At 46.5% G+C, this 16943-nt stretch overlaps 1 protein-coding gene across 1 annotated transcript in view; it reads right to left on the bottom strand.

Moving 5' to 3' along the window:
* Positions 1 to 9221, bottom strand: part of GAD1 (glutamate decarboxylase 1) — a 32245-nt gene extending 23024 nt beyond the window's left edge. The window contains exons 1-3 of the mRNA XM_062004543.1: positions 9131 to 9221; positions 4374 to 4513; positions 2454 to 2516 (exon numbers count right to left, since the gene is read on the bottom strand). Of these exons, the coding sequence (XP_061860527.1) occupies positions 2454 to 2516; positions 4374 to 4443 (133 nt within the window). The 5' untranslated portion in view covers positions 4444 to 4513; positions 9131 to 9221. The remainder of the gene's footprint in view (positions 1 to 2453; positions 2517 to 4373; positions 4514 to 9130) is intronic.
* Between the last annotated feature and the right edge of the window lie 7722 nt (positions 9222 to 16943).

Raw genomic sequence — 16943 nt, 5'->3', positions numbered from 1 at the left:
CCGGCGTGATTTCATGTCAGGCCTCGCACAAGGCAGGCGTGTGAAATCCACTCGGCCTGGCCGCCCTGCGGGGACCATAGCAACCCGGGCAGGGACAGCCCTACCGGAACCCGGCCTCTGCCGTGGCCGCCGGCCGATGCACGTCGGTGGTGCATGCCGGAGATCCCGGTCCCCTCCTCAGACGAGGGGTTCAGCAGCGCCTATGTGACTTGGCAGCATAAGTCCCTCTCGATCCGGAGACGAGCGGAGTTTGTAACTCAAATGGATGCTTTCGAAATCCAATTCTCTCGTATTGCTCGCTGGGATGGAACCGCTTGCTGTCCAGGGTCGCACAGCTGAGGAAGCACCTGGGACGTTTTCCTACGTCGAGTATTTCCATTGACTCCAAGCAAATGTTAGCAGGATCTGTCCCAGCAGCAACAGTAATTGCCGAGGTGGGAGTGAAAGGTGTAGCATACAACTCCAGACAGAGAAGGAAATCTGTCCATACTTTGCCCACCGTGACAGTTCATTAAATCGCTTTAAAATGGGTTTACTTTTTTTCTTTTTAAGTGGAGATTTGCGACTATAAAGAGCGGGGGTGCAGCAGTGGCAGGGCTTTTCTCAGGCGGTAGCTTTCAACCAGAAGGGAAAGGAACTAATCCTTAAATCGTTCAGTTGTTTGAGAAGAAATAGCATAAATCTGGGATACGTAATTACTGAAAACGTCAAACACATAATATACAAGGCAGGTGGAAGCACCGACTTATTGTTCAAGACCTGCTTGTTCTCTGAGCCCAGCCCTTACTTAACGTTTGTATTCAAAATGAATCGATTTCTCCGTGATACACAGAGAAAGAACAATTTCGAGGCGCCTTGTTTACTACAGCTTTGAGAGTGCACAATATTTAGAGTCCAGAATGATGTCTTGTGAGAAGCGAGGACGAGGGGATATCATCTGTACCAGCGAAACGTCGACTTGTTTAGCATGGTTAATTAGGATTCTTGGCAACCTTAATACTTCACTCTATGTATTTACCAAATGCAGCCTTCCCTTTCTGCCTTGGTGAAGGTGTTAGATTCAACTGGCAGGGCTCGTGAGAACAAAACCAATGGTCGCGACGGAATTCGATGATTCCGAATCACAGTCACTTATTCAGGGTATTTTTCCACGTAAATCAGGAAAAAAACCAAAACAAACAAAACAAAAAGAACGGGAAAACTGAGCACCAAACCCGAGCCAAAAATTCCGCAGCCCCGCTTGTTGCGAGCCACCTTCACAAATCCTCTGCTACACTCTCCTTTGCCTTTCTCAGATCCAAAATGGTGGGCTATTTCATTTTCGGTATGCTTGATGTCAGGGAGAGAAGCCTCGTTGTCCCTCTGTTGCCGCGAGTCCGGCAACACGGAACAAGCCTAACGGTGCGTTACTTTATCAGTTCTGCTTGCCGGGCTAAATTAAAATGATGATGAGAAAGCCCGTCGCTCCAGCCGCTGAAGGGACTGGTAGGGAAATGGTCCATTAAACCCAGATCAGGAGCTATTTATAGAACTAAGCGACTACTCGTTAATGTCGCCTGCGGGTACCAATGAAATCTCTAATAGACACAGGGCTAAACATTCGCACCCTGCTTCTTTTGCAGTCCAAACTTCCAGGTTAACAAGATGTTTAGCGAATGAGCTTCGACTCGGGGAAGACGTTTAAATATATCTTTACTTGGACAAAAGGCCTGTTTCTCCTAGAAATAATGTTCTGTCCGCCCGAAAGAGATAGCTGGGGAAAACGGGAAATAATTTCTGTTCGAGAGGGGCACGGGCTAAGCTGATCGATTCTCCTCACCAGAAAATGAAGGTTTGTCTGTTTGTCTCCGAAAGCGAAGACGCTACCGAGAAACCTGGAGAAGCTTGTTATCTGCAAATGAATCTCTTGCTATAACGTCGCGACCTGATTGTGCATTTGTTTCCCTTCCTGCATTTCATGTGCCTGCGCGCTGACTGGCTGCCAGCGCTATCTTACCAGCACAGCAAGCTGACGAATTGCTCTTTAATAAGGCTCTCGTTAATCTTTCCCCCCCAGGAGATCCGTATTTTCTAGTCAGATAAGGTTGAAAAATTTCAGACAGTGAGAGGCGGCCAACCCCCTTCCCCTCCCCCGCCCCGTTCCTCGCCGCCGGCCTCCCCGGCGGGCCCCGTGCTCCTCCACGCCAGGGGCGGCCGGCGCCTGCACACCCCAGTTTATCGCGGCGGAGCCCGCAGCCGTCTCTCCGGCGGCAGATGAGGCTTCGACCAACGCAAACCTGCGGAAGGCAGGGTGGCCGCTGGCTGAGCGGAGCCGCCGTGCGCCCAGCAGGGGGCGCCCGAGGCCGCCGCGCGGGCCGGGGCAATGTGCCGGCGCCGGTGGCGACCGGCCGCGGGAAACGCGTGGCGAAGCGTGGGCGTGGGGGTGCCGTGACGCGAGGCGCGGGGGCACTTACCACAGATCTTCAGCCCGATCTTCCTGGTGCACCCGTGCGCCACGCCGCACCATGAGTCGTAAGCTGGAAGAGAGGGCAGAGTGGTTCCCCTGGGGCGGCCCGCCCTGCCACCGCCCGGCCCCGGTACAGAGCCCCGCCGCCTCCTCGCCGGCAGAAACGGCGGCCTCCCCAGCCCAGCAGCGCCTGCCGGGCGCGGGGCAGCGGAGGCTTGGGAGACAGCGAGGCGACAAGCTGGCCCACCGAGAAGAGAGGGAAAGGCACCCGGGACCCGAGCATCTAATAATTTACTGGCAGGGCTCCAGGGAAGTGGCAGCTTAAAATAAAGTGGCGTGAAATGGGGTCACAAAAGAGTTCAGGAATTAATTGGGTGAAAAATAGTATTTGACTAGATGATCGGACTTGCATAACTAAGCCTCGGCCGCACTGACGGGCCTCCGACGGCAACCCTAGGGGCGCTGCCAGCCCAGCCCCTGCCCCGGAGTACCCCGAGATCACCTCCCTGGGGCCGGCAGCCCGCCGCTCGCCAGCCTGGCGCGCCCGAGGAAGCCGAGAGACTTCTGAGCAGGGGGCAGCGCGGGGAACGCGACCGCACCGACGGAGGGGCCGTGCTACCTCCCGGCCCCTGCAGGCCACGGTCAGGTCATGCCCCGGCAGCCCAGATGAGCCCGGGGCAAGCGAGAATGCGGCCCGGGGCTCCGACGTGGGCCAGGGCCACAGCCGAGCTTCTCCGGTCACGGGGCAGCCGCAGGACTGGCAGTGGCCGCGGCGGACTCCGGGGGGCGACCGCGGCGGGCGGGTGCTGCCGAGGGGCCACTGGAGAAGGCGGCCGAGAGACTGAGGCGGCAGCGGGTGGTGGGTGAGTAACAGTCGAACCCCCGAGCAGGCAGTAGGGGGAAAAGCGTCCCGGCGCGCCCGGCCGGGAGGAGGAGCCCTCTCGCCAGGGCCGCTGACTGGGCCAGAAGGCAGAGAGCCCCGGCAGGGCAGGGCGCTGCTGTCAGGGGTCATCTCGTTTTTAGCTGACTTGCCACTTAATTCGATTTCTGCGTGTGACACTTTGGCCGAGAGCAGTGGTGTCTGTCACCGCCGCCTGGAATGAACCCCGGTGCCGCCGTTCGCACCCGCCCCCGTTCCTTCCACTGGTAGGATAATAACACTAATGACACCGATGCTCGTGCCTCGTAGCCCTTGCTGAGTAAAAACTATTCCCCTCTTCACTATGCTGACAACATTTCATTTCTTGCTCTTGCCCACTCTTTGTCTCTGATGCTTTATAGCATCGAGACCCTTTTAAAATTCATTTTCGGTAGACGACGGTCTGAATTGCCTGGCAGGGCTATAAACTGATTCGCTATCCACCTGCAGCAGCCTCTGCTTCCCACTCACACCTCAATAACTCAAGGCAAATTCAGAGCAATTAGGAATACCAGGCTTTCAAAAGCTACAATTAGCATCCAAATTTCGCTTGATTACAGGCTTCAGCGCAGGGCTGAAAGGGAGCTGCGGCATTAGCATTTTATAAAATGTAAGGGAGGGGGGACGGAGGACACCCGCTTTGAGCTACTGGTGTAACTTCGCCCTTTAACTGATTAATTATCTCCACATCCATTACAACATCCCGGGTTTTTTTTTACTATCTGGGGGTTCAGTTTATTGTCTAAATCCCTCAAACATTGCCATAAGATAAAGGCAGCTCTGGCCGTTAAGGTGGGCTTTTCCACCCAGGGTTTTATTCGCCACGGACCAGCCTCTCCCGCTCCCACCAGGAGGATGGTTTCTTTGTGTAGAGCACTTTCCGCTCCTTGCTCACCAGCGCGGAACAGGGCTTCATGGATCTACCATTTCGTTCCGAAACTGGTCTTTCCAAGCCTAGGTGGAGAAAGCTTCCAAAACACTTTAAACGAAGAAAATATTAAAACCTACTTGTGGGTCGTAAATTAGTTGGGGTGGGGTCCGGAGCATCGTTGGAGGACGAGGGAGCTGAGGAAGCCATCCCTTCAGAAAAGCCCCGGAGCCCGGGTTTCTTCCGATATTCCTCTTAGGAGTGGGCAGCAAGGAATTAACTGGAAGGAAGAAAAGGTGGTTTTAGTAGTCTGGTCTCCTGGAGAACCTTGCCAGAGCCCCGTCCGGCCTCTGTCCCTTCGCTGGATGCCGAGGCGCTCCCCCCCGCGCCCGAGCGACGGATTTAGCGGAGCGTGAAGTCTATCGCTATTATACTGGTGGCCGCTGAGAAGGGCAATTACGTGGCTCGCGTCAAACGGAGACCAACGTCCAAAGTCGGCTACGAAATTACCAGCCCAAACGACCTACAATCCCAAACGGAGCCCGTTTCTCGTTATCATCCTTGACCCAAACACACGCCAAGCTAAGCGGTCGGGAAACAAGGACAGATAAACCGTCACCACAAAGGCGCGTTTTGTCAGGGTCCAACGACTGGTGCCACACACATGTGTATTTGCACACACACTTTTCAGCAAATGGGGACCAGTACGTGCTCCCGCGGTAACCAGCGCTCACGCCCGCGCTTGCTTTGGCGGCACGAATGGCAGGAGAAGACATATCTGTCTGTGTCTGTCTGGGAGAAGGAAGGTGCTGGACCAGCCCTCGCTCCTCGCCAGATGTTCAGACACAGGCGCTCCGATAACCGATACAGGGTCGCTGATGGAGAATTGCCGGGTCAGTGCCTGCTCGCCTCTTTGTCCCCACGGCTACCTGCCATTTATTTTATTCCTCTCATACAGAAAATGAAGGTCGCAGTAACGAGGTAATGCTTTCTTTGTTAGCGGCGTTTTTCAAATCTGTAGCTAGCGATCCATTTCTAGCGCTGGGTGCGTTTATGCCCGCGTGTAAACGCAACGGATCAACGATTTCAATGGAAATCAGATATTTCACTTCTTTTTTTTTGAGGAAAAAACCCCAAATGACCATAAAGCAGAAGAGATTCTCTAGACAATGCCTGGAAGTGAAGTAACAGGTTAACACAATGGCCAAGGCGCTATCTGTCTCAAAATGCCCATTGCCCCTCTACAGGTACGACAGTGACCAAACGCGATTTTAGGGAGGAAAAAAGCTCCAGATCCTGAAAGATATTCGCAAAGGTTTGGGAAAAAAAGAAAAAGAAAAAAGGACACTGTTTAGCGAAAACTTACCGAGGGGCGAGGGGACACTTACTGCCGGAGTCCACGCAGGCAGGGCGACTCCAACCTGGGAGCGACCCGCCGCTTATAAACTCCGCCAGAAGCGACGTCGGAATACCAATCGTGCCGCGGAATTTAATGCGAGATGACCTTTTTTCCCAGAAGTGCTCGGATTTGCTTTTTTAAAAGCGTGAATCGCCGGCTGATCTGCTTCGACGCAGGCATGAGTCACAAGGCTGCCGCCACCCCCTCCGCGCCTCTCTGCACGGAGCTGGGGACCGCCGGGGCGGCCGGCTGGGGCGGGGAGGGGCGGCCCACCGGCCCGGGCTGCCGCCCGCCTGCCTCTCTCCGGGGCGATGGGAATGGCTCCCGCGGCGGGGGCGGCGCCCCAGGCAGGGGCTTCAGACTGCTGAATCCTTCCTTGAGTCCCCTGTGCGGGCGTCGGCGGAGGCTTTCCCTAGATGGCACTGGCTTGACCCGAGGTGTCCGGCCATGCTAACGAGCGGCACCGCTCCGCACGCATCAGCGTTCCGGACTCCGGCCGCGACACGCCCCTGTACACGGTGAGGGCCGCGAGTGAGCCGTGCGGGGTCAGTGTGAATGGCAGCTTAGCAACCGTACCCGCCACCGTGTCGAGGGTCTGATGCGCTGACGGTGCGGCCCCGCGGCCCGCAGCGCCCTCCGTCCTGCTCCCCGCCAGAGGGTGGCAGAGGCACAGCCACCGCCGCACTTTTCATCCTGGCCACGGGGGAACACCTGGATTCCTGTCACTTGCCCTCAGTGTTGCCGAGAGATCGCTATTTCTTTACTAGACATCCTTTTCTAAAAAGAGAAACATGGAGACAACAGATTTTTTTTGTACCCCAGACAACTCCAGGTCTGTGTCTCTGCATCCCAGGCCCCGAACGTGCTCCGACAGCATTTTGCGGGGATGACCGCCCTGCTACATATCAGCATATCGCGGTAGCTACGCAGATGCCTAAACCAAACCCTTCTCACAAAGATGGCACGTAAGGGGATGGGAGAAATCTGCAATGAGACGGGAGGAGAGGAAAGAGCCCAATGGAGCCAGAGCATTTAATCCCATGTGGGGATGTGGGGCAACACAACGAGTAGCAGGGAGGTCTCCTTGAAGGACTCAGGGGAAGAGTAAAAACTTATATGCCCTTTATTGGAAAGGAGACCAGCCAACTGACAGCGTTAAATAGCCAAGACCATTGCTTTGCTGAGCACATCTACTGTCTAGGAACTGGACGTGTAACAAAACCACCGACAGCACAAATCCCAGATTTTAAATATAGCTTTAAAGGTATTAACAGCCCTACCTGACACGACCTTTTCTCACCTATTCCGGACTATGATTTTAAAGGTGGTTTCACCTATTGGGTAAAATGTTTGCTCTGTGCAGAGCACAAGAAATTATAATAATATAACTGTAGCTAATTGTCTTTACAAACATAAATATTCATAGGAAAGTGTGGCAGGATTGCAGTACAAAGAGACAACGAAACATCAAGCAAAGAACTCCTAAGCCATCAGTCACGGCAAGGCGTGACCCGGCTTGGTCTGTGCCCAGCAGGCATACAGCATGGGCACTCAATCCGTCCCTTCTGGCCTTCTTGAGGTGCGTGTCTCTGGAGTAAACAAATGCGTTTTAACAGAAATATTTACATCCTCGGAGAAGCTGAGGCCCATGAGGGGAAGGAGCCAGACAATGCAGACCAGTGGGCTTTCCGTGGCACGCTGGAAATAAGGATCGTTCTGGTACCTCGATGCCGCCGGCGCCTCTCGGGCCCAGGCCCCGCCGCTCCGCTCAGCACCGCGGACAGCGCCCGTCGCCGGCTCAGCCCCGCCTGGCCCCGCCCGCGCCGGCCCGGCATGGGGGAAGCGGCGGGGGCGCGGCCCGCCACGGCCCCGGCCGAGCGCGCAGCCCCCGGCTGACGGGTGGGTGTGCTGCCCCCCTCGCTCCTGGGTGAGTATGCAGCCTCCCTCCCTCGCTCCCGGGCGGGTGTACAGCCCCCTCGCGGGTCTTCAGCCCCCCTTGCTCGCCGGTGAGTGTGCAGCCCCCTCGTTCCCAGGAAGGCAGGAAAAGGGCGAAACCGAAGCCCACCGACCCCGGCGCCGCCCCGTTCCCCCTCTAGGTGTCGCTGTCTCCCCAGGCCGGGCCCGCGCGGGGGCTGTGCCGGCCCGCGGCTGCTCCTCCGGTCCCGGCGGCGAGCAGAGGGGCGGCAGGCGGCAAACCCTGCTGACCTGCAGTGGGGCTGTACACCTCGCAAGGAGACGCTTGGTAACTCTCATTGGCAATGAATCCCTTTAAAAATCCGACCTAAACCAAACCACTGCAGCTCTGGAGGCTTCACTGAGTACTCGCCACACCACCTGAGACCTTTCCAAGACCCCGGCCAGACAAACGCCCCGGCGGGGCCGCTCACAGAGACACTGGTTTCAGCGACGGTTCAAAGCCTCTCGCTCAAGCTGCCTGCGCTCCCGCGCAGCCCCTCCTGAACACTCTCCCCCCGTGGCTATCTCCCGAGCGCACTGCCAGCACAGGTCACGGAGATTCTCTTTGCGGGGTGGAGCTCTATGAAGATTTGGGTTTTGCTTTGAACCTAGACACTACTGAGGACGTGAAACACACAGGAAAAAACACTGACCCACAGTATCAGCAAGGCAGCAGGACGCAGACACAGTCATGGTACACATGCGTTTACCTGCAGGTATTTACCTTCTGGTGATTACTGTGACCATGGTTTTCTCCTCCATGAGTGCTCTCTCTCTGTTGCCTTTTAATTGCCATTTTATTCGCATGGTGAATATTTTCACTGCTTGGGATGTGGCACACTTTTTCCTTAAAAATGTATAAACAACAGTATGCTCAATTAACAGATATGATGTTCCTGGAATTGTGGTGGTATATTTTCATCTTTGCAGCCTGTAATTTATAGATATATTTTTTAATCACATAGGTATGATAATTTGCAACCCAGTACATTATTACAAAATATATTCATTGCATCAGCTGTACCTTTCCTCATTGTTTCTGCTACACAATTTTGTCTCATTTGCCTGTATTTTTGATAGAATGGAACAATTTAAGTAGTACATTTCCTTAACTCTTCACAACAAAAAACTGGAAGACTGTTCAAAACTGTGTATTCCAGAACTTTCCTGTCTATCATCTGCAACGCTAAAAAAATACAGATATAAATTACTGTATATCTGGGACCAAAACAATGAACATGCCAAGAAAAAAAAAACAAACGGTGTCTGTAATTATTCATACCTATCCAGAAAATGCTACAGATTTATACTCCTATTCTACAGACAACTTTTGCTGTTTTATGGCACTTCATAAAAATTCATTGAAGGAGAGCAATATGTTTGCTTTGGGTTTTATGATCAGTCACTGATGTACCAAACTGTCCCATACTTAAGGATCATGTCCATCACTTGAATTTCAAAGACAGCTCAAGAAAAGCTGCCAGCTAGAACATTCAGCACTGCTGTGATGAAGGGCATTTAGAAAAGTCTAATATGAAGCACATTGTTTTACATACTTTGTGGATTCTTGTTTCAGGATGTCCCCTTCCTGATCCATGCTGCATGTGTTGCTCTCCGTTTTGATCTGCTTCATCTGAAAAACATCCCAAAGAACAATCCACATCCTGAAACAATAGCAGCAGCAAATCCCAACTCTCAATACCCTCAAGCAAACATGGAATTAAGCAAAGAACCCTCTTACTTCCAAACCATAACAAAATAGAACTCAGCAGAAAACCTTGTTTATCTAGATGGATCAAACAAAATTACCCAAGTTGGGGAACTGTGATTGTAACAGGAAAAAATAACAAAAGTGGTAGTACACCCAGTAAGTCCTCTCTACACCAGTTTTAGGGAATTGCAACTGTTTACTCTGTATTTGAAGTAGAATTTATTTCCCGCCTCCTGCAATAACCCTGTAAAGCCAAGACAGCTAATGCCAGAATTTTCCCCTTGTGATATGCTGTTATAATTGTTACATGCCTCACTGAATTATATCTTTTTATCCCATAGGAGGGCATCAGTTTGCAATGAAAACATTCAGTAATTTCCGTAATGCTGCTCCAGGAGATAATGCAGTTTGCCTCTCCTATCTCAGAATGATTGTGAGAGAGGATGGAGAGCTGAACTCTCTGATTTAAAAAAAAAATAGCCTATTTCATAAATAATCCTCAGAAAACAAGAAACATGGACTTTTCTGTTACTTTGAAAAAACACTTCTCAAATTATAACTCCATTTCTTAAGTCTCAAAAGTTTTCAGGATCATTATAGTTGTGAGCTTAGGCTTTCCCACCCCCCATCCCCCTTTTCTCTGTGGTGGATAAACCAGGTTCTGCCTTGTCAGTTCACCCTGAATGGTCATTAGTACTAGTGAAACAGTAGGTCTTCTGCAGCACCATACTTGCAAAGTCTTCAGCCTTCTGGCTTCTTTTTATCTATAATATTACAGAAATCAAAATAAAAAGAAACCTCATAGCTTTTAAAAAAGAAAAAGGTTAAGTGCTCCTAACTGAAATGAAAGTCGTTTAAGCAGAAAAGCAATACTTAGATTCTGGCTATGTTTGGACATTGTTATAAAAACACAAACAGGATGGTATGAACAGCTACAAAAATGTAGGATTGGCACTCTGAGAGGTTGGATACCTAGTTTGTGCACCAGAGAAAACAGACGGGTTGGTAAGAAAAACATGCTTTCTCTGTTTGTCAGAGTACCTAATCTGAATGGATTTCATTAGCACTCTCACAATAAACAGATCCTATTTTGAGGTAATGGAGGCATGCATGAGCTTTAAGCAAAGCCATCAGCTGTTACACATGCCTCTTTTCAGTATTAGTATGGAAGATTATGAGAGCATTGAGAGGCAATTTTAAGAAAAAAACCCACTTCTCCAAGATCAAGAGACAAAAATCAGGTGATTCAAACTGAAGGCAGCAGCTTCCAAACAGAAAATCAGATTAGAGTTGTCATGTTAAAGACATATTCAGATCTATTTACATAATAAATTCCTGTCCTCTATTTTGTTTCTTCAAAACTTCTCTGCAAGCCCACATTTACCTAATGCTCTTGAGTCTTCTTGCTGGCATTTTGATAGCTGCACCACTTAGATGACCACAGGAAAAAGCACAGCCACTGTCATCTGGGATGGGGTTAGCAACTCTAGCACTAGAACAAGAGACACAACTTAGCCAGGCTATCTTTAACAGTTCATGTTCAGCCACAACAAAGTTTTTTAAAGCTTATACACCTAAGTTAAAGAGCAGCACTGCTCTGAACAGTGAATCAAGAATCATCTCTCTCTTTGCCATCTTTTCCAAGGGATACTTAATGTTTGCAAGAGTTTAAAGGAAATAACTAGGAAAGGATTCAAGATAGTACAGTGGATAGTGCTCTGGTTTCTGACAGCCCTGATCTCTACAGGATATGTAACATAGCTATTTGTACTTTTCTCCAGCTACAATTGAGAGAACACCAACCAGGATTTCACTCCAGCATTCTTCCACCAATCATCTTTTCAGATACTAATAATCTCTTTAAACATAAACATACTTTTAAACTAAACTGCATTGAAGTGAGCTAGCAAAAATTATGCAAGATTTGACAGAAATGGAACCTGTCTTGTGTATTGCTGTAAATTAGTCCTCAATGTCTTCAGATAGTAACATGTCCATTGCTTGCTAGAGGCAGGCAATATAAAGCACTGCAAGTCTGTAGTCTGCAGCAAGCAAGACTGGTATGGCTGCATTCTAGTTACTGGTTTTTAACATTCAAAAAAAATTACTGTATTTATTTGCAGGTGAAAAGGCTCTTCCTCAAGACACACACAGCTTGAAATTTAGGTGAGTTAAGGATGGCTGCCAAGAGTTTTAAGACATTCTTGTTCAAGTAAAGACATTACAGATTGATCTGTTACTTTAAAGTGTTTGTTGATCAACAGCCAGTTTGAAAATGCAAATTTTAAACAAACAAAAACACCTCACAAAAGATGCAAAGTCCTTTCAGAAACTATCTGACCAATTTCAAGCACTAAAAATATCAAGACAGCAGTGTTTACTAATGAAGTTTTCAAAAAATCCACATTCATCAGAGAGTGAAAATTAGCTTTATGTTTTACAGTTATAAATACAACTTTTGTCATTAGACATAAGAAATGAGATCGAAGATCTTGAATTAAATGCCCGATTTCCTTTAAAATGTAGTACAGACAATCTGATTTTTAAAAAAGACTACTTCCCAGGCAGTCCTGAGAAGCCCTGGAAAGCACCATTAAAAGCCTTCAACACCTTCAGCTGAAGAGTTAAAGTCCCTTTACGATGTTTTGCACATTTGTTTTTTACTCAAAATTATCTCTATCATGATCAGAGTCACTAGGTTGATCCTCCCTACAGATTCCTACTTTTGATTAACCAGATAGAATTAGTTTCAATACAACTTTGGAGTCCTTCAGAGAGTCTCCATATTAGACCATTTGTCTTTGCTTATGTTTTTTTGTCCAGTTCCTCAGTAACAGCATGTGTGCTTCTTTTGGTCTCATTTATAGACACTGTATGGGGATAACTACAAAACACCTATATCAATCATTCAAACTTCAGAGCACCTTTAAGCATGCCCCATTCTCAGAGGGTCACTTTATGGGTACTGTGACACTTCATTTTCATGTTGCAATAATTCATTACAAGAAACACTAAGAGCAAGAATATGCCATTAACGACTGGGATTCCAGGAATGACCATAAATGCCACTGAGATGTAAAGTCATTTTACCTTGTACCAAGATGAAGAACTCAAGAACTGCAAAGGCACCCCTGTAACACAGGAAGATCTCTTCAAGTAAAACAAATTATCTCAAAATCTGTGGGTTTATGTCCTTTATGCCACAGGAGTTAAACAAGGAAACAGACACTGCAAAACGAAGCCCTGTTAAAATTCAGAAGTATTTGATAAGCATCTTCTCTGTCATAGTTGCCCAAACAGATCTGCATCAGAAATTACTGAAAGAAAAGTTTTACATCACAGAGATACCACAGCAGATAAAGGCAATAGGAAACCAATAAACTTTTTCTTGTTATAGGCATATCTGCCTAAGCATGAGATTATTAACCAATGATTTCTCTAAGACTTATAAACTTAGATAGTCTCAATATTGCTAAAATGTTTGTTTTTTCTATGGAAAAGAGCATGCAAAGCATTTATTCAATAACATTTAGACACACCATTGGGTTTTATTCCTACACTGAGGTAAAAGGAAAATATACTCCTAAATTATGGCACGAAATGGCTACTATATAGTCTTAAATATTAATACCAGCCCTTATAATTTCTGTAGTGAAAAGTAATACTAAACTTTAATGCACTCATGTATTTCATAAAGTATGCTTATTGTACTTTTTCTTCTGCCTAGACCAGAACAGCTTGTTAGCTATGTTTGGTTTCAATTAGGTAACTTTAGTGAATGTGTTTACACTCATCCCAATTCTCCATCTCCATATAACAATGGAGACAATTAAATTCCAACAACTTCCAAAAAACAAACTGTAAATTCAGTAAGAATTGAGCACAAGCCTTATCTGCAGTAGCACAGCTAAATCAAAGGGTCTTTCTTTCATAATTTTAAAGCAGGAAAGTTGCACTATGTGTTGAGTTGTAGGCACACCTTTTTATAGTCATGCCAGCCAACTTACATCCAAACTTTTAAAAACATTTATTATCTATTTCTTTCAGCATTGTGACATGGTTCACTTGGTTCTCACCATATGGACACCAACTGATTTGAGGTAACACATATGGTAGACATCCCACATAGATGTCTGCATTAAAAATGGCAGCAGATATTAGCCCAAAATGCAAACCATCTTGACTTTATATATTCAACCTATTCTTGAGATACTCAACTAAAAGGGAATTTGACTCTCAAAAGCATATCTGAATCATTTTAAAGTTTTAATGCCAGTGTAGAATAATCAGCATATTTATAAAGTAGAAAGAATGACACTCAGTCTATGATTTTTTCCCTGTGACTTTTAAAAGTATGAAGATGAATTCATTTAGGTCTTGAGCAAATTATTCTCTTAGAAAAATCTCAAAAAAATCCCAAGCAACAGGTGCTGAATGATGTGGACACCAAAATAAATATCAGTAATTCAGGAATCACAACCTCAAAGAGGTTGATCATTTCCATTTCCTTTAATTTGAGAAGGGAGATACTCCACTTGTCTCTGGAAAGCAGCTGGCTTCCTTTTCTTTTATCAATTTCTAGAAATAAAACTTTTGTTCTTCGTACAGCCTAGCTGTGGCCAGAGAAACAACTGGATATCTGTGGTAAATCTTCTCAAAGACCTCAATCCTATAACCTCTTTGTGCACACCAAGCTTACCAGGAGTGTGATTTCAAATTTCCCCATTTGTGTATGAATATTTCACACCACGGGGACAGTTACCATCGCTACTGAAGTTCACACCATCTCAGTCTATAACTTTCATAAATGGTACCAATAAATAGATATTAAATTGGTAAAAGTCACAATCTTATCAGTTATGTAGATGTTCTTATCGATTTCACAACTGCCAATGACACAACAGTACTATATGATTTACCTCCAAATCCAGACAAGAGACTTTCACTGAAGCTATACATTTTCACAAAGACCTCAGGAGAAGCTCTTCAGTTGAAATATTCTTAGTAGATATTTAATGAATGTCAAGGCTATTAAAATCACAACAATTTTCAGCAAGCAGTGTTTTTATTTGAAAGCAACATTTCTGTCACTCAAAACCACATCATTTTGCAGAATAGGGAGTTTTATTGTACTAGAAGGTTGATCTACTCCAGTTCAAGTGGTGCAAAGGAAAGTAGCAAGCCTAATACTCCTAAAATATTACGTTTTGCTCAACTGACAATCTATCCGTTTCCACACGACTTGCTGCTCTGATGAGAAAATACTATGTAAATTATTTCTGCATACATCAAGTTTGTACATGTCATCGAGTTACAGAACAACTCTCTCAGTGAAGTTCTTCCTAACCTCCAATTTAAATCTTCCCTGGTGCTACTTGAGGCCATTTCCCCTTGTTGTAGCACTCATTACTTGTGAAAAGAAAGCGACACCCACCTCACTACAACTTCTTTTCAGGTGCAGAGTGATTACGTCTGCCTTCAGCATTCTATTCTCCCGAATAAACAACCCCAGCTCCCTCAGCTGCTCTTCATTAGACTTGTGCTTCAGACCTTTCACCAGCTTCATTGCTCATCTCTAAACACATTCCAGTACCTCAATGTCTTTCTGTAATGAGAGGCCCAAATCTAAACACTGTATTTAAGGTGTGGCCTCGCCAGGGCACTGATCTATTCCATAACCTTCCCTGGCACTGTGGTCAAGTTGACACGCCTGTAGTTCCCAGGACTCTCCTTCTGGCCCTGCTTGTAGATGGGTGCCACATTTGTCATCCTCCAGTCCTATAGGACCTCCCTGGTGAGCCAGAACTGCTGATAGATGATGGAGAGTGGCTCAGTGAGCACTTCTGCCAGCTCCCTCAGCACCCTTCGGTGGATTCCAGCTGGACCCATGGACCTGTGTGCATTGAAGTGGAGCAGCAGGTCACATCATTTCTTTTTTGGACTAAGGAGGCTTCATTCTGTTCCCTATCCCTGTTTTCCAGCTCAGGGGGTTGGGTATTGAAGACTGAGGTGAAGAAGATGTTAAGTACCACAGCCTTTTCCTCATCCCTGGTCACCAAGCTTCCCCTGTGTCCATTAAAGGATGAAGATTCCCTTTAGCCTTCCTTTGTTACTGCTATTTATATAAAAACTTTTCCTCTTGTCTTTTAAAGCAGTGGTCAGCTTAAGTTCTAGTTGTACTTTGGCACCTCTGATTTGCTCCTTGCATAACCTCAGAACATCCCTGTAGTCCAACAGAGCTTCCTGACCTTTCTCCAGAAGGTCATAATTTCTTTTTTTTGTTTTTCTCCTGAGCTCCAGCATAAGCAGCTTGTTCAACCAGGATGGTCTTCTGCCCTTCCACATCATCTTCTTGCATATGGGGACAGTCTTCTGCCCTTCCACTATATCTTCTTGCATATGGGGACAGCTTGATCTGAGCTTCTGATATTTCTTTCTTGAAGAAAGAAACACTTCCAAGTATCTTTGCTTCTTTTGCCATAAAACCAGACACCCACAATCATTTGTTGCTGCACTGCATTTTATATTAAAAAGAAGAAAGTAGGGCAATTAGTTTCACCTATTTTCAATTAAATAATTAAATACTGATTATCAAGAAAACCCTGTAATGAGTGTGTGGCAGACTGCAGAGTTAAAACTATGAAGTCAGCTTGTATCCTGAAATGTGCTGTGACCATTTTGCACTTGGAATTGGCTCAACACAGCTCTAAAACCAGCACAGCTGGTCACCAGAAAATCACTTGTTTATGGGAGAATGCTTAGATGAATGAAGCCACTGTTTAAGCCTCTTTGTTGTTTCTGTTTCCTGTATCTACACACTGGCAAAAGAATGGAATATTCCCCTTCTTTCTACCCTCTGCTCCAACTATCTTTATATCCTAATTGCTACAGGACTAGGAAGTCTTGGTCATGGTAAAGTGGTGTAAGCTAAAGTTAATATGTAAAAATAATGGCATGAAGAAATTTAGGTAAAAAAATTCTAGAACTAGGAATGAAAGAAAACAAATGATGTTTAAGAGCAATAAGATCATAAAGATCTTAAATAATCATTGTAATTGATATAATAATTATAAATAAAAGTAATAAACACATAAAATTCAGACACCAGGTTAAATCTGAAAGAAACATGAGAGACATGATAAAGCTGTAATATTATTTTGCATACCACATGCACCCACGCACCATAAAGTGAGCAAAACTAATCAAATTTCACATGGAAGAATACTTTTGTGGTGAAAACTGCCCTATTAAAAACCCTCAAGGATCAGTTAGTCAGTGACTGTCCAATCACAATTTTTCACAGAGAGTAAAAAATTCACTGTTCTTGTTATAGCACACTGCCTAGTACTTTGGGTTTTGTCATCCTGCTTCCCCATAATAACTTTCCTTCTCGATCACATTTTCTACAGAAAACAATTAAATGAGTTGAAATTAAGGTTTCCTTCCCTATCCTAAAAAAGAGTGCATTGTGACCAACTAATGAACAGGAAGCCAGGAGAAATCAGCTGAGATCATTTGGAGACAACAGTAGCAACATAGATCCAAGAAAATGACACTGAAGTCAACTACTGAGTTGACTGATGGCAAGCAGGCAGGCAAGACAGGAGTAATTTTAACCCAATCAACCATGTGTCTGAGGCCTCC

The sequence above is a fragment of the Colius striatus genome, chromosome 11 (genome assembly GCF_028858725.1).
Source record: "Colius striatus isolate bColStr4 chromosome 11, bColStr4.1.hap1, whole genome shotgun sequence".
NCBI lineage: Eukaryota > Metazoa > Chordata > Aves > Coliiformes > Coliidae > Colius > Colius striatus.
Note: the sequence above shows the minus strand (reverse complement) of the source record. Positions and strands in the feature narration are given on the sequence as shown.